The sequence below is a fragment of the Balearica regulorum genome, chromosome 2 (genome assembly GCF_011004875.1).
Source record: "Balearica regulorum gibbericeps isolate bBalReg1 chromosome 2, bBalReg1.pri, whole genome shotgun sequence".
Taxonomy (NCBI): Eukaryota; Metazoa; Chordata; class Aves; order Gruiformes; family Gruidae; genus Balearica; species Balearica regulorum.
In genome coordinates, this window is record NC_046185.1 from 132,886,217 (window position 1) to 132,909,432 (window position 23,216).

Genomic DNA, 23,216 nt, shown 5'->3' on the forward strand with positions numbered 1-23,216 from the left:
TACCTAGTGCTAAAGAGCACAATTAAAGACTTTTCTGGTGATTTCATCCTTGCACAAGCCCAGGGAGACAGGCACAGGGCAATATTGATGTGTGATTTTTTTTTTTTCTTTAAGAGTCAAGTTTATTATTGGAATTTGATTATTCAGAATCAGTAAGTGGATGGACAATGGGTGCAAAAATTAAATGCTGTAAAATCTAAGTAAGGTGGATAACTTTTAATGTTTTATAGAAGAATAGGTGGAAAAGTTTGAATAGGATTGATGAACTCAGCAACGTTGAGGTGTTTTATGTACTTCCAGAGCACTTCAACATGATCCTCTTTTTAATGTGTGTTCTCATTTTGTTTTAATATGCAAAATGTTTATCTGCATGTCACTCCACTCTTTATCTCGAAAAATGCAGAGTGTAGAATTATATGTTGAACTGTATGCTAATTACTGTGGAAAGCTAAGATAAACCCATAACTTTTCCTTATTTTGTCTAGAAATGTGACATTGTTACTAGAAATACTAGTGTGTTATAGTTTTAGTCTGAGGCTTCCATCCTTATCTTTTTTCTTTTTTGTTTTCTTTTTTTTTTTTTTTTTCCTGGGCATGTCAAGTGTATGCACTTGTATGTCTTTTCATCCTGAGTCTTATGTTTGCTGTCCAAATAAAGAAAATATCGTTGAACGTGCCATCCAAAATCTCCCCAGGTGTCTGGGTTTGGGGTCTGCTGGGGAAATCAGTAAGCCCAGTGGTTACTGGTGCCACCAGTATCTCTGGGGACGTTCGTCCATGTGGGTACTTCAGTGGTGGTTTTTCCTTCTTGTCACCTGGAATAAATAATAGGACTTTGAAAAGTTTCTGTATGGGAGCAAGAGCTCCTGTGTCTTTGGGCATGTTTCAGGTAATTAACAAAAAAATCGTATTATTGTACTCTCTCCTGGTTTTGCTTCTTTCCAGACTTGCAATATTGGTTTGTGAGTGTGTGTTGAAAGATGTGTGCATTTAACCAAGAAGAAAATCTTGATGTTTGTGGTTGGATACTTAGAAAATAAAGTGTGTTACTAGGGTCAATGTTAGGGTAAATGTTAAAAAACTTTATGTGTAATGACAGTAAAACACTGGGGCCAAAAAAGGTGGAGTTTTCAATTTTTTTTTGCAAGTGCATTGAAATTTTAAAATGGAAAATTATATTAAATCATAATATTAATTGTTATTTTGCTGAGGTGTATTATCACAGCAGCTGGCAAAAGAGAAACCTGTCTCGTGTGCAATGTAACCTTAGCAGCAATGTGCCTCCCCTATTGCCTGCCTCTTCATGGTGCAGCGGAATCAGCATCAACCAAAACTGTCCTTTTGCAAATCTGGATGGAAAACTGCCTCTAACAGGTAAAATGAGGCATTCTGTATTTTTAATTAAGTAAAAAAATTTGGATAAGAGCACGGATACCAATGAGTCAGAGGGATCTGACTCTTCTTGGATATGGGATTAAGTATTGAAACAAAACTGTCTTGAAATGAAAGGTCTTCAGCTGGGACGGGCCTTATTCCATTTTAATTTTTTTTTTTTTTTTGTGTCTTGATCATTTTGTGGCTGTAGTCTGGTGAGAAATAATGCAGAAAAATGTTTCAAATAGAATGTATATGTGTCTGTCTATATATATACACACACAGACAGATATATGCACACATGCATATTGGAAGATTATATTACCATAAAATAATTTGCAGTTTAAGAAGAAATCAGCTAAAAATATCTGGAGAATTAATAAAAATAGAAGGTTGTGGTTTTTTTTTTTACTAGTACACTTGAACACAACTGGAGCTGAATGTTCACTTTTGAAAGATTAACTTTCATGCTCAGCTGAACTTTAGGAACGCTATTTTAAAATCTGTAGACTATACCATGTGTGTAATACACTTATCCCCTTTGTGAAAATAGCAGTGTTTTATTGCTTTGGTAAATTGATTTTATTTTTAAATGTTAGATGTACAGGTTCTGTAGGTTTTCCCTCAAAAATGGAGCTTGCTTTACTTTAAATATTGTAGTGCAGAAATCAAAATTCCAGTTAAAGGGAACTCTAGTCTGTGTGAACAAAAACTTGTGTTGAACAAAAAAACCTGAATACCAAACCCATAAGTTACTATTTGGGCTCGCAATTGCTTATTTTGCTGAAACTTCATGTTAAACAGCAGTTAGGGATGAAGTAAAAACCTTGTTATGTTTGGATTTGGAATTATCTGTTAAATATCTAGCATGTATGGATCAAGGCAGGATTCTAATTTTCTAGGAATAAACAGGGCAGGAGGGCTAGCTATGAGAAGGAGGGTGTGTGTGTGTGGGGGGGGAAACCCCCAAACCTCGAGTGAGTCGTACTATGCAGTTGCTCCACACAGCTTTCGTCCTGGGGCCTGATCCTGCGCCTCTCTGCCCCTTTCCCCTGCCATCGGAGGAAGTCCTCGGCATGCTGCGGGGAGGCTCTTGGGAAACAGAGTTTGCAAAACTGCTCTAGCTTTGACAGGGAAATGTGCATATCATCTACCAAAGGCAAAAGACACATTTTAAAAAGAAAAAAAAAAAAAAACAAACCCAAACAACCCAAAACAAACAAAAACACAACCAAAAAACCAAACACAAACCAGTAGTTTTAAACAGTTGCAGAACGGATCATCCAGAAGTTCGTTTGGTGGTGGTTTGTTCTTTTTTTTTGTTCCCCCCTCCCTGGTGATAAAGTAGATTATCTGATTTATAGGGGGGATTATCTGTAATTGGTGGCTTCTTGGTTATTGTGGAAGAATAGCTCAATCTTTCTTCCTACATCCAGAGTAAAAATCTCAAAACAATGTCTTTTTAGGACAGTAGTTGAAAAACATAGTCTGTAGAATGTTTGAGGAGTTTAGGTAATAGTTTGATCCACGATAATAGACTACACTTATAATGTAAGCTGTGTCTTGTCTTTTTCCTGATGTAAATTAAAATTCTGACAAGCATGCCTTCAATAATTTTCCAGTGAAAGTTTTGTGGCACCCTGAAGCAGGTAATGGTTAGGAAAAAAAATAAAAAATTAAATTTTATTTGTCTGTATCTTGGAGTATTGTTCCTAATTTTGAAATAATTTTTCAGTTGAGTTCGCTAATTGTATACCAGCTTGCACAGGTTCCCCTCGAGGCACTGGTCTGTTACAGACGTGTACTGCCGCGCTGTAAAGAGCGCACAGGTCTTTTCCTACGGAGGGAACTGGATCCCTGAATGAACCACATTTTTCTTTGTGGAAAACCAGCGCTCTGGTGTGCAGAGGGAGCTATTCGCCAGGGTCAAGTGCGAGGGATTCGATGCCAAGTGTCTCGTAGCGGTATTGATCATAGTGGGTGCTGGTGCTGATCAACAACAAGAGTTCCTATACGGCGAGCTTTGCGTAAATAGAAGTTTGGTTTTTTAAGTGAGTTATAGGTGGTGGTGGGCAGTAGCATTACTTCATGACAGAGAGCTAAAAACTGCCATTGCTAATCAGGAGATACTCCTTTGGAGCCTAACAGAAGTGCTGGGATATCTCAATACGTGTTTGTTACTTGGTTGTATGAACTTTGCACCTGCACAGAAATTTTTGATGTGGGGTACTTTTAAGAAACGTGCAACTTTTGAGCATGAAAGGCATTTAAAACTGTCTACAAATTCAGATTCTCTTTCAATGGCTAATACATACTAAGAGGTGGTAAGCGTATAGTTTAACGTGTCTTCTATAGATTTACTAACACTTAATGAAAGAACTGGAGGATCCTAGGGTACAGCACAAGTATTTAAGTTGATTTTAATAACCTGTACAAAATACCTGAGGAGTGGACAACTCTTAAAGCCAGAGCAGAGTTTTTTGTTGGTTTTTTTTTTTAAATACTGTGTACTTATTAAATTTCTTTTCAGTTTAATGCTGGTGCTCAGTAGCAGTGGTGTAAAATTGTTCTTATACTGGTTCATTCGAAGATGTACCAGAATGCTTATTCTATTAAGCTATTTCTCTTAAAAACAAAACCACACACCTCCCCCAAAAAAACCCCAACACCCAAACATCCCACATTAAGTTATGATAATCAGAAGTAGGTGATGTTTCATTTATTTATGAAATATTGTTTGTTTCTCAGTGATGGTCTGAGTCCTTATAGCAAATGGTGAGGTCCTGTTCTATTTGGTAACTTGTTTTGGGTTGCTGCTTATTTTGTTTATGTTAACAATGTGTTTGCTTAGAGTGAGTTATATATTTCTACTTAGATTTTTTCTTTTTTCTTTTTTTTTTCTGTTATGCTGTTGAAAGGGAATTATAAATAATGGCATTTCTACCTCTTCTTCTACCCTGGTTGTTCTCTTAAACAAGAAGTGACTGTTGACATGTAAATATTCTCCAAATTCTTCATTTAACATAACTGTAAACTTTTACATAAAGTTGTGGAGTACACATTTTGTACAACTGGGCTTAATGACAGTTGTTCAATTAAACTCAAATCATGAGCAAAATCATCCTTTTGGGTATGTAGCATGTGCTTAGCCCATATAGAGTTGATGTTACGCATCACTCCTTGAAAGTAATCTTGGGAAAAATTTAAAAGATTTATCATTATAGTTTGTAGAGCCCTTCAAGCTTTGAGATTGGGGCTAGATTGCTTTACTTTTGTATTTGACTAGCTTGGGTAAAATCACAAAATTGCATTCACTTGCTGTGGTTGGCTTTTGCCTGCCTCTGTGGCAAATAAGCTTATGGACGCTGCTTTTCTGACCCTTGCGCTCACATCACCTGGTCCGCACAGTTCACTCACTCTGTCTGTTACTGGTTTTGCATACATTGGATTAAGTTCAGCATCTTCACATGAAAATGCTACTTCTGAATGCATGAACGGCTGTACAGATCCAGCGTTGCACGTGTGGTTACGTCAGTCTCCCACTGTATAGCAGTGCTGTGTTTTGTAGTGCAGCTCTTCAAAATGGCTTTTCAAATGAAAGTTCAGGCTATCTTAACTTTTTAGCTGTAGAGTGTTGGTGGAATTTACATGTGGTTCTGTATTCCAGAAAGCCGCTCTTTGACGTAGTTCTGACTTGTGTCACCGGGTGTATCATTTTGGGTGGTTCCCTTTAAAAAGAAAAAAAAGGGGGGGGGGGAGGCAAGGCATTGAAAAGTCTGTCCAAAACTTAGTCGAGTTTCATCACGACGAAGCCCTGCAAGTTCCTGAGGAAGAAATGGCATCTGAGCAGTGACAGTTTTCTGGAGATGGCTGTGGTGCGTGTCCTTCCTGATGAGACTGGGGCTGGATGAGGGGAGCTCTGCCTGGTTTGGGGCGGGGGGGGCTGAGCAGGTGCCCTGAACTGTTTGTTTTCTCTCTAACATCCAGCCCTATGAACTTCCCTTGCACTCTGTGGATAACGTGCATGTGGTTACAAACTATTAAAGTGTGTCTTTGAGGTTTGGGGGAGGAGAGGGAGGGAGCAGTTGCTTTGTTTTGAGGCCTTTGGTAGCTCCAGTTCTGGTTGTTACTGGTAGTTGTGTCTCACTGTGTATACCAGTACTAGGCACGAAGCTGGAGCCAGTGTAGCTCGAAATGAGCGGAATTTTGGGGGGTGATAGTGGGGGAGATGAATGAAGTAGACATACAAACAGTAGTGTTAGCAGAAAATGATCAGTAACTCCTCAAGAAGGATGATTTCTTTCTGTGGTTGAATATTTATCTTATAACATCATAGTCTTCCTTATGCTGATTTTTTTTTTTTTTTTGTAATTTGGTATTTTTAGCTTTCTCCTGCTCTTTATTTCTTTAAAATGTTCTTCTTAAATCCTTGAGTGTTGGGCATATCTATATGCAGATGGCATAGTTGAATTTCAAAGCTTTGAAAGGTGTATTTAAACCACACTAAGCTATGCTCTCTGGTAAAAGCAACTTGATCTACTAATGGGGGCAGGTACCATCTAATTTAGGTATGTCTGTTAACATATTGGTACTGATATGATTGCAAAAAGAAGATAGTAATTACCCTCTTGGTGTGATAATAAGTTTGTACAGCTGTATACAAACTAAATTTGAAGTAATTAACTGATAAATTATTTATTAAACTTGGTCAAAATTATTATCTTCCTTCATAGGAACTTTGTTCCTAATCTTGGTTTAAATATCTAGCAAAATGGTATGCATTTGAAAACCACAAGTTACTAAATGCAAATAACCTTGATGCTAATGATGATTAACTTGTAAATTATACTTATGAATTAACTAGTTAGCTGCAACCTGCTATAGGCCTTTTCCCTGCTCTGAAACTGATTCAAATTCACCATTTTGCTCAGTTTAATGCAAGTGAACTAAAATAGTGTAAATGTTAAATGCTACCCTATCTAAAGTGTGGTTCTCAGTGTAGAAATGTAAACTCTTTTTTTTGTTCTCTGATCATAACAGTGTGTTTAAATCTACAGTGAAAAAGTCAAAGCTTGCTGTGATCTTCATCCTCAAAATATGCACTATATTCTATATTTTCTCTGAAAAAGGAAATGAAAAACAATTGAGTTGTTTAAAAGGTGATAGTGGCTATCCTATAATTGCTTTATATTTCACTTCTTAAAGTCATGGCAATTTTTTAATAGTATTATGAAAGCAGGGGAAAATTGTTAAATATTAGCTGTAAAGGTTACTAATGAAAATACACCACTTGTACACTAGTGATTTTTTCAATATAACTTGTATTTGAAAGAAATGGTAACATTGAAATGTTGCAAAGTTTAAAATTTGAACAATTGTATTTTAGTTGTTGACTTTTCCAGTTGAACAGAACCAAATGACACACTGAGGCTTTCATCAAGGCCTCTTATGAAAGCTCAGGGATTGCTTTCATATGTTATACTCTTTAAGCCTGTGTGGAGTAATCAAAGCTGCTATGACGCAAACACAGAAGATTGTAATAATTCTTAAAAATGAAGTAATTAACAATATTTCTATTAAGTAAATGTAAAAAAAAAAAATAATGGGAAAGACTCTAAAGCACAAGGTGTGATGCTTTAACTATACTGCTACAAAATACTTACTGTGAATGTGGATATACTAGTGTAGATGTACTTACCCTGACCAAAATTATTACCCTATAAAAAAAGGAGAAAATAAGCTTTGTAGACAAGAGAAAAAATTTGCAGAGTTGTTATTACTTTATAAATTTAACTTTGTTAAAAAGTTAATCAAAAAGTTACATTTTTTCCAGTAACCTGTGTATAGATCACAACTTAATGTAGAAAATATTGTGTATGTGTGCAAAGTGTGTATATTATTTAGCTCTGTATCCCAACTGAAAGATGGTGCATTCTGCATTTTGAGGGTACAAAATTTTTTGAGGGGAGAGTACACAGTTGTTCTACATAACACGTAACATTTTGTTGTAAGCACAGCTATGAAATAATTTTATTTGGTGCTGTTCTGTCCACACAATTTTTGAGTAATTGAGTAGGATTTGATTTTGGGGGGAGAACTCTTCAGAGAAAATTACTTAAAAGAAATTAAAATAATGTCTGAAAACCATAAGCCTAATTTGATCCTCTTTGCAAGTAATTTAAGTATAGAAAAAGTATGGCTTTTTTTTTTTTTTTTTTTTTTAATTCTACATCTGGTGACATTCAGCATAAAAATGACAAAGCCAAACAGCAGAGCGGTGACTGTCTATGACTTTTGGGTTTTGACAGGGCAAGCGAGAGGAAGGAAAACTATTGGTTGTGGCAGTGCAAACCCCACATGTTCTAGCACTCCTCCGGTAGAGGCGTTGTATCTCCTCTGCTTTAGGTCACTTAATCAGTTTAAGGCCACGTGGAGTTGCCATTAGTAAGGGCCAGCACTTTAGTGCTGTTTCTTCTTGTTGGTATTCAATTAATTCAACAAAGTGTACTAGTAAAATAATTACTAGAGCATCAAAGAGGGAATTGGTGTCTGTGTAGCGTCTTAGTTATCGTGTGCATCAGTTCATACTTTAAAAGTTTCTGTTTTTTTTTTTTAAACTTGTGTGAATAAGGTTTATTGTACTGAATCCTTTGAGATGGAAGAACATATTTTAAAGCAAAAATAATAGGAAATGTACGGTAAATTTGACATTTCTTCTGTTGTAAATCTGGTGAAGTATTCTATTTAATCTATTCCTGTTTGCGTGGTCTAGAAGATTTAAAAGAAGCTATTTGTCTTGCCAGGGCTTTTTAAACTTTTCTTGGTTTGTCTTGAGATTGAAGGGTGGAAAGCAGAAATGAGGAAATGGATTCTTTTTTTTTTTTTTTTTAAATTTAAAAAAACCCCACCATAGCCACATGAGCAGGCTTACTGCAAGTCTTTGTTAGGCTTTGCTGGAACATCAGATGATGAGCACAGTGTATATTTTAAATGCTCAATTACCATGTCAGTATAAAGCTGTCCTCTTGCAAAGTTGAGTAATGTATGTATTTATGAAAAAAGTAATAAAAATGGAAGTTTTGGCCAGGATGCATGCAGAGTGAAAGCCATGCGTGCATGTGCACGCACACACGCGCTACATTCTTTTAGTGGCTTTAAACACTGGAAAGAGCCTGAAACATGTGGCTGTACATTTGAAAGTGTTGATTTACTCTGTGCTCTCGTTAACTCTGCTTTTAGTTTATTTTGTTCTTTTAAGCACTAGGACTTTATAATATCTAAAAATATGAACATAGACAGTTGCCTAAATAAAGTAGTTTGCCCTTGTTAATATCCCTTTATATCATGTAAGAGACTTGAAAATACTAGCAAGCCTGTCTGTTAGCTGAAGTTTACTTATACACTTAAAATCAGACTAAGCAAGATTTTTCATTTATTCTGGTTATAGCGTAGAAGCTTTTTGAAGTTAGATGGTGCTTTCAGCAGCTCGAGTGTTTCAGTGCCTTTCCATTTCCCAGACCCCACAGGAATCTTTGTTTACTGAGATCATTTTAGGAATTGGACGTTAATTTGTGTCATTTTTTTTGGTAACGTAGCCTGGGAGAGGCAGCAAACAGGCTGTTCTTTAAAAAGTCTGTGTGTGGGGTGAAACAGCCAGGCAGTGGAGAAGTCTGTGCTGGGACGGGCCCCTGAACTACACTAACGCCTCGCTCGGTTTAAGCTTTAAAGTAGCTTGCTCTCAACCTGAAAGGTTTAAATAGGATATTTAATAGCAAAAAAGTAGCAAAGAGAGGTTCCCTGCTCTAAGCCTATGTAACAGAGGTCTTGCAATTACATGCTCTAAGTATGTAGGTGGAGCAACTCTTCCTATTTTACTTCAAGCCTTATTTTGCTTACCCTCCACCCCCTAAACCAGAACTGAATTTGACAGGTTAATCTGGAGACTACAGTGACCTTAAACTGAGGATGAACAACCTTAGTTTCACTTGAGCCTGACCTGAAAGAGACCAAAATGGGTTAGACTCCCTGTCTATAGCTGTGGCGTAAAGAATCCGGAAAGCATTTCCAATTGTTCTCTTCAAACGCAGGCTCATGGTTGAACACGTTGGTCTCGGCAGCATGGTGGCTACCGAGTTTGTCTATGAACGCTGCCCCTTTTATTTAGATATTTCAGTCTGAGAAGGGTGAATCACTGAGCTGTGGTTAAAACAAGATCTAATCTGGTACCATACCTCCTGTACAAAAAAAAAAAAAAAAGGTTGCCAAAACGTTTACATTGTATGTGATATTTGTGTTGCTTATTGCCATTCAGTTTCTAACTGATGTGCACTTCTGTGGAGTAAGTGATGGTAGTAGGGAAGACTCGCAAAATAAAAGCACTGTGAGGGCATATCCAGCAGCTGCTTCATGGAACAAAGTCTTGGTACCCTGTTTTGCTTCAGAAATGACACTGAAGTATCCTATACCATTTCTTTCTCCTCAGGATCTTTAAAAGGAGCTGAATTAACTGAAAATAAATAAATAAAAATAATAGTTTTTTAAAAAAATCATTTTCACTTCCCTATCTAGAGCTCCTCAGCCTCTTAACTTGCTCATGTATCACAGAGACATCATATGCAAGTTTCAGTCTAGAGCTGCTGCTTACAGCTGATGTAAAACTTCCCAGTTAATCTGTAATGGAAATACTGAGTGCTTCAACTAGCAGCCCCTGTGGGCAGTAGGAAAACAGGTGAAGGGAGAGAAGAATGGTGGCTGAAAGAAAGGAGGGGTGGGGAGGAGAAAGATAAAAGATGAGCATTGTGTCCTGTCATTAGGGAATTACTAGTTCATACCAGTTAGGATTTTAAATAGACAAATTTTTTTGCATGTTTAGAAGCACTTTTGCGCTTAAAGATGTTATTTTCAGTCTTTCATATACCTCCTGAGTGTGTTCACTGTTGTCCACATCCCAGTTAATTGCAAGTTAGGGATGGGGTGGGAGAATAAATGGTAAGTGACCATAGCTCTAAAATGTTTGGTCAACAAAATCAGCTCAGTAGTACAATTGTTTAAGAACTACAGATCCCTGCTCTAGGAGGGGGAGGGAAAATGAAACTGTGGCATGTAGAAAAAAAAACACACACACAACAGACAGGAAAAAAAAAAAAAAACAAAACCCCAACCAAACCCCCGAAACCAACACAACCAAACAAACAAAAAAACCAACCTGTTTCAGTTTCTCCAGAACTTTGGCACGGGGGAAGAGAAAAGGCCTGAAACGTCAGAAGCAACAAAGGTAGATGAAAACCTATTTTCCTAAAGGATACTGAAATGTCCCATTAAATTTAAAACTTAATTCTTTAATTAAAAAAAAAAAAACCCCAACAACTTAACAGCTGTCTCATTAACAACACCTGGAAAATTGAAGGTTTTTTTTTAAAATGAGAAATTCAACATTAATATGGTAATGGCAGAATCTTTAGAATTTTCTTTTAAAAATGTCTTTATGGACCACTCAAGGGAATTTACAAATAATGAATATAAGCTTTTAGTCTAATTAGTGATGTGAAGAATTGTCAAACTGAAATCCTGAAGCAAATGGTAATAAGTGAAAGCCTACTATTTGGCTAATCTACATAAACATAAGAACTACAGTCAGGCTTACATTGGTCAATTTACCTATTTTTGTATGATGTAACTTGGATGTGCCAATATAAATCTTCTGGTTGTGCTTCTTCAGCTATCATATTCCATCCACAAATATCCACTCTCTTTCGGAGTGTTTGGGTTTATCCCGTAAGGAGGGCGCAGCTCTGTGCCCAGATGTTTGGTGGCTTTAGGGAGCGGAGCTACATGGTGTGCTGGCCCCATGGACAGCTTTCCGATTGTTCATCCTGGTGGAAAGTAGTAAGCAAATCTGATGTTTCGCAGGCACTGGTAGGAAATTTGATCATCGGCACAGAGGGATCTGTGAGGTAATCCAAGAACTGGATTTTCATCTTGAATGCTGAGATAATGCACCTCTCCAAAGCGGCCACTTTGGTGGGTCGTATGTGCAAGATGAAAGAGGAAAAGTGGAGTTAGGAGCCAACTGTTATGTCTCACATGAGCTTTGAGAAAAAAAATTTCTTTGTCTAAATTTTATGGAAAATTGTTATTCTGAGTGGTAGTACAGAGTGCTTTTAAATCCAGGTCTGGGATTAAATGAGGCAACACAAAGAGAAGTATTGCTGCAGTTTGCCTGTGGCTTAGCTAAGCTTTGTCTGCTTGAATTGCTGAATTGGGTCTGAAATTGGAGCAGTAACATTTTCTCTTCAAGTATTCTGCTGTCCAGATCAGCGTGTAAAAATAAAAAGTGATGTTTGCTAACAAGTCAGTATTTGAAACCATTCTCCTGTAGATTAGGCATCAAGATAAACTTTCTGGATCACAAGCTAATGGCTTGATTTGATAAAATGCAGTAACTGTGTCATCAATGTGCCTTGTAATATACACTGGAAATTAATTACCTTTTAATGGAAGTGATATAAAATCCTCTGTTTGTCACTTTACTGAACCTGAGTGGGATTTTAATGGAAATCCAGTATAACTCTTTTTTTAGGTAGGGAGTGTGACCCTTTGGTTTTTGTATTTATCAGAACTACTTGTTAGGAATAAGCAACTTGAGATATATAATTGTGTGTGTGTATAATATATAAAAATTATATATACACACACAAGATGGCTTAGAATGCACATTCAGTGAGCTTTATTTGGATGGACTTACCACTATTTGTTAGGTGCTTTCAGGAATCAAATATGAACAACTTAAAAAGACTGAAAAGATTGCTTAAACCCACAGTTTCACTGCAAAGTCAGGAGGCAGGCAGAGACTGCAGCACCTCTTACAGGACAAGCTACTGCGGTGGCTTTATCTTTATCATTACCTACATTTACCATGAAGAAAATGATCAGGAGACCCCCCCTTCCCTCACCTTGTAACTAAAAAAACTACTTCTGTGGTTTTTTCCCCAACCACACTAACATGAATTGAGAGCTAAGGATTTTTATTTTGTCCTGTAAATCTGCTTTTTTTTTTTTTCTTCCCCCCACTAGAAGAGCATTAAAAACACTGATTCACTCTGTTGTGATCAAGCATCATCTACTCAAAGCAACCTGAGGGGGAGAAACTAATAAACTGTGAGTGGGGGGGGTATCTTTTTGTGTTGCTTTTTTCTTGCCTGTTTTTATTTTGCTGGCTATGGAGTAAACAATAAGACACCTCTTCCCCTATAAATTCAGTTGATTACCAGCAGTTTTCCATCTGGCAAGAGGAGTTGCTAACTTTTGTTTCTACGTCTGTTGGACTTTTTATACAGGTTTCTTACCGTATGGCATTAGCCACAGTTTGTAGCAGGTTTTTTTGTGGTGTGGGGTTTTTTATTAAATATTTCATCTCCAGCTGTCGATGTTAAGTTTGTGTTGCCAGTGAAGTAAGCTTGAGAAATGACAGGTTTTGTCTTCACGCATCCCTTTGGAAGTCAGGGAGAAAAAGGGTTGTCTTGGTGAGTGGGTTTGCAGGAGCATCATGTGTAGCTGTCGGAGCCGGGGGGACCACAAACTCGGAGGCAGCGCTGGGGAGTGATGGCACTCAGTGCTGGTGGGTTTTGGCATTTGGCGTTTTGGCATTTGGCATTTTGGCAGTGCCTACCTAGAACGGATGAAATGAATAAGCGCTTACTCTTTATGCGTTCATAAGACTGGAAAAGGTAGACCTTTTACTTTCTATCCCATAGGTATTGAGTTCAAACAACTGAATGGACTAACGTTGTCGATGTTCACTCGATCTCTTTTCGAATGTGTTTAACTCTTTCTTTCCATAGACCCCCTCTTTAAAAAGAGTAGTTTAAGGCATTAGCGTTGTGTGTGTGGCTCATATGGCTGCTGAAATAAGAGTATTACGTGGTGGTGTTGTTGAGAAATGGGAATTAAGGAGCAGGAGGTCTCTGGAGAGAGGAAGGGAGGATGGTGAGAAGGGTCTGGTAAGAGTGTGCGCATGACAACAATGTGGAAGTGCAGTCGTTTTGATATTTGTCTGAAACAGATTTTGACACACCTATGAGATACACAGTAATTGGGACTGTGAGCAAAAGCGTGATACGTTATTGTTCTCTGCTTTATAATTGTCTACCTTCTGGTTTTTAAAATTATTGTCCTTTAAGGGGAGTTGTGGGTCTTATGTGCCTTTGCTAAATGACACATAAAGCATACAGTGAGTGGAGGCGTATAGTGAGATTTTATTTAACGTGGGGATGCAAAAATGGACAATTTTCAAGACCTTTTTAACCCAAGTGGATTTTGATAGGTTGAAGAAAAAAGTGATGTATGTAGGAAGGGCAGAGAGAGAAGGAAAGAGGACATAGAAAGAGAATGCTGAAATTGTGGGTTTTCTTCTTCCCTCCTCCCACCACCTTTTCCCTAAGACACATTTAGTGTTGTTTCATATGTGTGGAGGGTTCTCGTGGGTCGGGAGCACTGGGTGTCCCTGCGCATGTGTTCTCTGCATTTACATAGAGAGATTACCCCTTCAGAGATCACTAAGGCGGCTTTTAGTAAATTATCCATCTTTATGGTACTTTGCCCTTTCTGTCTCTGCGCACACGTATAGCACAAATAAGCTGCTTTCCTCGTGAAGGAACACAATGATGTGTCTGTTTTACCTGCTTTCAGTGTTGCAGAGATATTTGTGTCCCCCCAAACACAAGGCTCCATGTCTCAACATCCCCAGAATAAAGATGTTGATGTATGGTTATCAGCAGTGGCTTGAAGTAACTGAATCCAGTTACTTCATAATACTTGAAAAGAAGAATTAGAATGTGTGCAATTCCTCTTAAGTAAATTATTGCCAACTAATTACTTATGGACTAACCTTATACAGAAACCAGAGAAGCCTGTTTTCTTCATACCCAATAAAAGGTGTTTTGGGTGTCTTTGAAAAGGAGAAACAAGTGGGAATACCTGTTCACATGCTGTGAACTATAGGTAGCTTCCAAAAACCTTCATATGATACAGACCACAAACATAATTTGCCCAGACTTTTTTTTAGTTGATGTCTATTTACAACGCCTATTTAGAATGGAAGAAATGAATTTAAGAAATCTGCTTAAACTGGAAAAAGTGCATACACAAGGCTTACATGAGTCACATTGACGAGATAATGCTGGCAATGTTTTACTAAGGATTTATTAAGACTAGATGAGCTATATTTTAAGTGAAACTATTGTAATAAAATACCTTTATAAAACATGAAAGGACTATTTCTTGTCTTACACACCTGGTATGACTGCAAGTAGTTGTAAAGTAACAAAACTTAAGATTATTTCAAAACAAAACAAACCAAAACCCTCTGCGGGTTTATGCTGCCTGGAATGTGATAGCTATAGGAGCTTTGCATATACCCTACTTTGCTGAAGAATATAGGGTTATGAGGAAGATGGAAAGCATCCTAAAAGAGCTGATTTTGTCTGAGATGGGAGAGTATTTCCAGGAAGATGTTTCCATATTTTTCTCTTTCCTTTCTCCACCTATTGCGCAGAGTTTTTTCTTGGCGCAAAAACGTGCTTTCTGAAGTCAGAACCCATCCTTCTGGAAGCTGTTGCTGCTCTGGTAAATTCAGTCAGACCCAGCTTTGTCCCTTACTCTTTGCTATACATTTGCATTTGGCTTGGGATTTTTCTTGAGGAAGTTCAGAGCTGATTCTCGGTGGGTTCACGTGCATGCCGCAGACGTGATTGCAGATCGCTCATGCTGCCCTGCAGCGAGGAGCTGCACGGGGCTGCCAAAGTGCAGAAGGGCGGGAGGAGCGATCTCTCCGAGCAGGAGCTGCGCAGGTTATTGCAGCTTGTGGGGGTTCGGTCTCTGTCTGGTCACTGCTAGTTCAGTGCTCGTTCTGGTCCTGGGAACGCAAAACCATCTCTGTCACTTCCATCTGTTCTTTCTGTCTGGAGAGAAGGGCAGAGGGGGTTACAAGCTTTCTGTATTTTTAGGTAACTTTAAGAAATATATTTACACTTTTTTAATAGGAGCTGTTAGTAACTGAAATGGAGAAGTCTCAAAGGTGCTCATGATCTTTTATCTTACACTGGTTGTGTGTGATTCCTCTCTTGGCCATGCAAAGCTTTGTTAATTTTTTCCTATTGCTAATTGACAGACAGATAACAACAACAACAAAATAATTAAATTTTCATATGCATCAACAAAGACCAGACTTCAAACTTGTGCATTGGGTGACAACTTAAAATTACTTGCATTGCAGCCAAGCAACTGATGAAGGTGTAAATAGCTTCAAATTAAATGGTTCATACAGCTATTCTTGTATTTTTGAAGTGACCTTTCAGCTTTGTACAATAGGTGTCTCACTATTGCCATAAATTGAGGTGCACAGCAGGACTGTACCCGTTTTGTACTTGACTTGCCATTTCCTTTGGCTCTTTATGAATGTGGTAGAGGAACTGGTAATTTTAAGGTGGCACTTCTTCCTTGCTCCTCTCCCTTCCTCCTCCTCCATTTCAGGATGTTCAAGTTATTTCTGTGCTACAAATGTTGGCTGGCAAAGCTTTAAATTGCATGAAACTTTTCAGTCCCTCAAAATCATGTGGGAAGAAAAAAACAACCCTCCAAACCTTGTGTTATGTCCTTTATTGCTGAGTGAATGTAGAGATTGCTTTTTTTTTGTTGGACAGTAAAGGAGAAGATATCTAGGTTTTCCTTCTGCAATGAAATGTGAGGTGGCAGTTGTGTGTGTGTGAAACTTGTATATGTGCTTCTGGAAAGGACGACTTCCCCCCCCCCCCCCCCCCAGTGGGTATACGCTGCTCAGCAGGAGCATTTAATGCCTGGTGTGGAGCTGGGGTGAGACCTGTTGTTGATGTGCTGCTGGGCTGTTGCGTGCTCAGACCCTTCTGTGAGTGGCACTCCTTGCTACAAAACTCTCATGAATTTTAATTTGGATCTACAAGTGTGAGAGGCTAATGGCATGACACAGTTTGAAGCTCATTGAATAGCATATTGGTTGCCAATTTTGTGGTTTGGGATTTTTCTGCATTAAAATTTCCCGGTATTTTTAATATTGAATGAACGTCCCCTTTTATGTTCTACTTTAGGACCCAAGTTTGAGGTTGCTGTGTGAGATTATTTTGATATTTCAGAGCAACGTATCAATGATTTTGGGTGATTGTTTTGTAGCAGAATAGCTAGCTGAGATTACAGTTTAAGGAAATCTTTGCTGACTTGAAGGAAATTTTCCCTGCCCGTATTACAGTGAAGTGCTCCTGACTCTCTTTGCTTTATTGGAAATGAAAACTCAAATGGAGTTTTGTGCTGTTTGGGTTTTCATTTTCCCTTCCTCACTTATTTATATGATCAAATGCTGAAATCTGCTCTTACTTGCTTGAGAGGGAGTGAAAACAGTTGAGAAATGCTGCACAACAGAGACCTGTTCATCTTTTCTGGAGAAAGCATGCTTGTCACTTGCTCCTCTGGTCCCCGTAGTGTTGGGGGTGACACATTTGCATCAAGAGACGTTTTGGTAAGGAGGCTTTGCACCGTAAACTCTGGCTGCACCCTGAACAAAGCCTGTTGAAAAAGAGCATTTCAAGATGTAAAACACTCACTGCAGGCCTGGGTGGGTGGTGGTGGTGTTAGGGAAAGAAGTGTATTTTAAAAGGAACCAAGGGGGAAAATGAAAGCATTTGATTTTCTTGCTAGATGGGAACATCTCTAAAACTTGCTTTGTTGCAAGATTTTACTGGCCTGTATAAGTTTAACAAACTCCTTTTATAAAAGTCGTTAAAATGTGAAGGGTTTTTCTGTGAGAGGTCACTATTGAGCAATTAAAACACTAAGTAAAACTGCGTGTTTGAACACAAAACACTTATTTTAGCTGCTTTGGTGAACGCAAATGTAGTTGAGACCTTCTAAGCCAGACTGCACTGTGTTGTCCCCTCTCCCTTCCCCAGATCTTCCCAGGCTGGCTAGGCTAACCCAACCAGCACATCCTACCTGAGCCCAGCTGAAACTGTGTTAATACACATTCTTGTAAATCCCAAGGGGTTTGTGGCATCTCTGGCATTTATTTGTTCTTTCACTTTGGGGGAAGGGAGGAGACAAAGGACTTGGCTGTGAAGGCAGCCAGCACACTGCCAGGCTTTGCAGTAGCACTTCAAAGTGAATGTTTTGTTTACTAGATAAGTGAAAACTGATGTAGATTTGGGGTGAAAATACAATGAATTTACTGATTCTTACCCCCTCCTCCCGATCAGAGATGGAGAATGTCAGCCATGTAAACGTTAGCAAATAGTCTGTCATCAGGCGAATAAAAAGCTTAATATCAAAGCAAATGTATTTATTCAAATTTATATTCTCTTCCTTGAAGGGATGTAGAATTCTGAAGTATCATCTTGGTAAATTAAAAAAAAAAATAAACTCTTACAGTGTGTGGAGAAGAACCCGGTACAAATACATGGGATTATCACACTCCTTTATAAAGAAGAGAGTTAGATATTGAAGGCCTTAAAGCTGAAATAGCAATAGTCTTCAAGAAAACTGGAGATTTCATGAAATGTAACAGCTGTCAAATGTGTAACAAGTATTTCTGTAACAGCTCTTTGGACTTGAAATGGTTTTGACCTGACATTCCCCTGCCAACGATCTGTTGAGTTTTTTAGTGTGTATTTGGTTTTGTCCCTTTTAGTACAACAGATGCTTAAATGCGGACACTGCTATGTATAGTCTATCTTGTGATAATGTTTTCTTTCTGTTTTATTTTTTTTAAAAAACTATTTTCTTTAATTTATCTGCAGGAGTCGGAAGCTTCAGATCAGAAATATCCCGCCTCACTTGCAGTGGGAGGTAGGAAGTTACTTTAAAAATTGATGTCTGTGCTTAAAACTGTGTTCCTGTTTCTCTTTATCCATGAGACTTTTCCCCTTCCCCCACCTTTCACTTGCTTTGCACACACCACCCATTCTGTTCTGGGGAAAAATCCTTTGGAAGAGGGAACAATAGAGCCTTCTAAGCAATTCAGATAACTGCCTTCATTTCTGCTCTCTGAGTTAACCATAAAAAATGTTGAAATGGATTCTTTGGTGAATGCTGACTTCCTGATGCAGTCACTCTCTTTGACTGAAAGCTACTCCGTTTTGGACCTTGCTGGTAGCTGGTGTAGGAGTTCAGTAAACTTAATGCAAATTCATGTTTAAATACTTGGCCAAAACAAGCAGAAATTTAATGCCGATCCTTTTTCTTTTCTTTCTTTTTTTTTTCCCCCCTTGCTCCTCTCTAGTAGTGGCATTACGGCAAATTGTTTGTTCGTGCTTTAGTTATTGGCTCTCACCAGTATATTGTGTACTGCTGTATATTGCTGTCTACACTCCACAAATGGCGTTATATTTTTTGCAGTAGATGGGCTACTGTGAGACCTATAGAATCATAGAATGTTTTGGGTTGGAAGGGACCTCAAAGCTCATCTATTTCCAACCCCCCTGCTGCGGGCAGGGACACCCTCCACTGGACCAGGTTGTTCAAACAGATCTGTTTTCTTTACTGTTTTTCAACCTTGTATGTGATTAAAATGTTGTTTTCATATTTTACTAGTGGTAAGTCATTCTTTTGCCTGACTGAGATTGGAGGGTGGAGGGTTTGAGGATAAAGCTCCAGTAGAGTTATTCTCTGAGCAGATTTGGTCTGCTGCCTTCGTCTGACTTTCCACCAGCAGCTGCTACTCTGTTTGCACCGTCTGATTTTTTTCCTAGCTCTGGAGAAAAAACGAGGCATTGCCCTGTCCAACCAAGGCATTGCTCCATCCAACCTAGGCTGTCAACCACAGGGTTTCTGTAAGATATCAGCACAGACCACCTCTCATTGTTTCGGACTGTCCCTCTGGTGTGTGCTGTCTGTATAAACGCTTCCTTGGTGCTTCCTGAACCTTGTGCTCAACTCAGTTGAATCATATCCACCTGATACATTTTATTTCAAATTCATAATTAGGGTTTTTTTGTCAAGCTTTTGGGAAGGGTAGTAATAGAAATGGTTGAGAGTAACTGATTTGAGAATTAACTTTTTTTTGGTACAAACTTCTGCTGTAGGAATAGTGAGTATCAGAGCAGAGGCATATGATTCAGAAAAATGGAATAAACACAGATGTAAGCACTGTTGAGCAGAGTACATAAAACTGCTTTCTATCTGCCTGTCTCTCCTTACATGTATGTAGCTATTGCTGCTTGTATGTTACAGGTATCTACTCTGTTTCCCATCTGCTTCCTGATTTTTAAAATTATTTCCCTCTCCTTCTCCATTGCTGCAGTTTCTGTGGTGGCGTCTGGTCCCAGGCAGATGATCCCTCTGCCCCGCTTTTTAAAAACACTCTGTCTTCCTAAAGTTCCCAAGGAAGAGTTAAAGTTGTCTTATTAACATAATCTCAACCTTGCTTTAGATAGCCTGAAATTACTTGTACAGACATGATCCTTTTTGTCTGGGCACAGAATTTAGGGGGATGAGGCCCCAGAATGACTTCTAGAATACTTTTGCATTTTCTTGCAGCATCTGGACTGCCTGCCGAGTATGGCTTGTCCACAAACTTCCTAAAGTTTTCCTTTGTGCTAGTGGTCTGTCACTTCTGCACTAAGCAGGTAAGTTTTGTATGCTCTCACAGGAGTGCTGATGACAAAATACAGCAACTGGTGATTAAATTAATCAGGGAATTGCCTTATATCAAGCTTACCTTGGGCTCTGGTATTCTTTTTTTGGCCCTAAAAGACCTTGCAAAAACTTCCTTTGAGCTCTGTAAGAAAGTTTTGGATTATTCCTCCTTAAAACAAGTCTTTCTTGCAACCAGTTGCTTTGTAGGGAGATTAAAAGTTTATACATACAGAGAGGGATTCATATTGAAACAATGTTCTTGCATAATGTTTTCTGAGGGGATGGTGTGTGCATGCACGTGTGCGGCAATTGGAGCAATTTTACTTAAATTGTTTCTTATAGTCTCTGTGCCAATCTGCTTGGCTCATCACTCCTTTGTTAATTGCTTGAATCAAGACTGACTTCTTCTAATGGGTGTGAAATCCTTAAAACCAAACCAAAATCAATTCATGAAAGAGGTCTCTAGGTTAGTTCAGTCTATCAACTCTCATGTATGTTCGATATTGAAATACAAAACATGCTGCTCTGCAACACCTTTCATTTTACAGTGCCACAGGGATATGTGAAAAGGACAGAAGAAAGAATAATGTTCTTCTGAAAACTTTTTTTCCTAGTACAACCACTATGAGGAAGGTTACCTTGTGATTCTTTGCAAAAGTATTTTCTTAAGCTCTGTTGAAATAATTGTCTTGTTTTAATTTTGTCCTTTACAGAAAACAAGCATTTTACATAGGAAGCCTGCAGGTGTGTCCCTAGCAGCCAGTGTGCATGCCTCTAGTTTGGTGCTTCCTGGCTGTTCTTGTAGTCAGTGTGTAACACAGTGGTACCCGTAAGTCCTGGGCCATGCGAGACTGAAACCCAGCGAGCGTTTCTGTGCACACCCACACCCAACAGAGACAGTCCCTGGCTTATAACAAATCACCCACAAAGCCTCTTTTAATAAGGAGGACATCCATAATGTTCTCAAATGCAGCTTGTTGGGTTTGTAGAAAGCAGGTCTGGAAGAGCAGTAGGGATGCTGGTCCCACAGGGAATATAGCTGAAGTGTTTGTAGTGTGAAGTGTAAGAGTTTGGTAGTAGTTTCCACTCCTGAGCACCCCAGAGAATAGTATTGCTTCCTAGTTTTCAAAACCAGAAAAATGTTCAGGGAATAGGTCAAAGCTTAATCTGAATTGAATGTTTCGCAATACATCAGCTGAGGAAGGCGTCCCATCATTGATGTAGGTGCTTTGTTCTCCATGCAGATGGGAGATGGCTCTTAAGATTCATTGAAATGCTGGAGTACATGAGTTTCCTGTGAAAAGATTGAAACTGTTTCACTGGTGCAGCTTCTTATCTTTCTAAGAGGCATGTGTGCCTGTTTAGCAAAATCTAGTGCCTTCAGCAGAATGGAAGAGAGAAAACATTGAACTTTAGTATTATGGAAATCTTGACTTCCTCTTGGAAGAACCTGAGTATCCTGAAGACTCATGTAAGGTAGGACGCTTGACCTATAGTTATTCCATATAGATTGGGAAATAAACACTTGTTTTAAGTGGCCATTGAGTAACAAGCGTGTATTAATAAGACTTTTCATAAACCAGGTATACAAATTCAGATTAATTATTTGGTTTTCTGGCTGCCTTTTTGAGAAACATGTTCCAACTAGTTTTCTCCTTCACATAGGCTGAAGTTACCAAACAAAATTACTCTTACAACCAGCCACAGCAATTGGATTTGTAGTTGTTTTCTCTGAGTAATAATGTACTTACCAGACCATCATGGTATAAGTAAAAAAGATAAACTGTTTAGACCTTATTCAGGGCTAAGTGATAGAAGAAAGGCAGATAATGACCTGCTATAATCTGCTGAGTTACTACATTGAAACAAAACCACAAGGTTGCTATCCTGAAGAGCTCACTCTTAAAGTGCAGCTGTAAAAGATAAAATTCCAATGTATTCCAAGGCATTCAAGGTTAAGTTTGTACAAAACTTGCCTGGTAATTAATTTGAACTTCACAAGAATATTTTTGGCAAGGTTCTGCAGGTTTCTGCACCTCTGAGTTGGGTAGTCTTGTACTCATTGCCCAGCTAGGAGAGACTGGAGGTGGAGGGAAGGCAGCATCTCTGAGCTAAGAAAATTTAGGACTTGCCTTGGATTGAAACTGGAGTCTGGACTGATAAGGGCTTATCCAGGATCACGTTCTCTACTCTTTCAGGAGGTCACTTGCATTTTTCCATCCTTCCCTCACTGGACTATCTGGGTTTGAGGACTTTGGATCAGTGCCCATGTTCGGTAAAAGCATCATCGCTTCTGGAATGCATCTTCTTCCTTCTATTCTGCTTGCATATAAAGGTTACAGTATCAATTTAGTAATTTGAAGAACATGTGCATGAACAGCTTTTACTTTTTAAGTAAATCAGTTTCACTTTTTACCAAGTTTGTTTGGTGAAGCACACCCTCAAACAATTAGTGCACCTTTTTTAGTGATAGTAGGTGGGTATCATTTTCCCCCCACTTTTCTCTCCTTACTCATCAAAGTCCAGATTGATGCTAAGAATCATAGAATGATTAGGGTTAGAAGGGGCCTTAAAGATCATCTAGTTCCAACCCCCCTGCCATGGGCAGGGACACCCTTACTAGACCAGGCCTCATCCAACTTGGTCGTAAACACTCTCAGTGATGGGGCCTCCACAACCTCTCTGGGCAACCTGTTCCAGTACCTCACCACTCTAACAGTAAAGAATTTTTTTTCTAACATCTAATCTAAATCGACTGTCCTTCAGCTTGAACCCATTACCCCTTGTTCTGTCACTCCATGCCCTTGTAAACAGCCCCTCTCCAGCTTTCCTGTAGGCCCCCTTCAGGTACTGGAAGGCCTCCCCGGAGCCTTCTTTTCTCCAGGCTGAACAAGCCCAACTCTCTCAGCCTGTCCTCATAGGAGAGGTGCTCCATCCCTCCCATCAGCTTCGTGGCCCTCCTCTGGACTCGCTCCAACAGGTCATGGAATCACACAATGGTAGGGGTTGGAAGGGACTTCTGTGGAGATCATCTAGTCCACCCCTCCCTGCTAAAGCAGGTTCACCTAGAGCAGGTTGCACCAGATTGCATCCAGGTGATGGCCCATGTCCTTTATGAGAAGTAAAGGATTTGGCATACCACCGTTTCCCATTCTCCACACATACGGTCTCATCTCTTTCTCACTAGA

General features: G+C 38.9%; 1 protein-coding gene across 3 annotated transcripts in view; it reads left to right on the top strand.

Moving 5' to 3' along the window:
- The window catches only part of IGF2BP3 (insulin like growth factor 2 mRNA binding protein 3), a 119,429-nt gene that overhangs the window by 7,567 nt on the left and 88,646 nt on the right, over positions 1-23,216 (top strand). For all 3 annotated transcript variants that reach the window (XM_075746003.1, XM_075746004.1, XM_075746002.1), the window contains one exon: positions 18,192-18,240. In XM_075746003.1, coding sequence (XP_075602118.1) covers positions 18,192-18,240 — 49 coding nt within the window. The remainder of the gene's footprint in view (positions 1-18,191; positions 18,241-23,216) is intronic.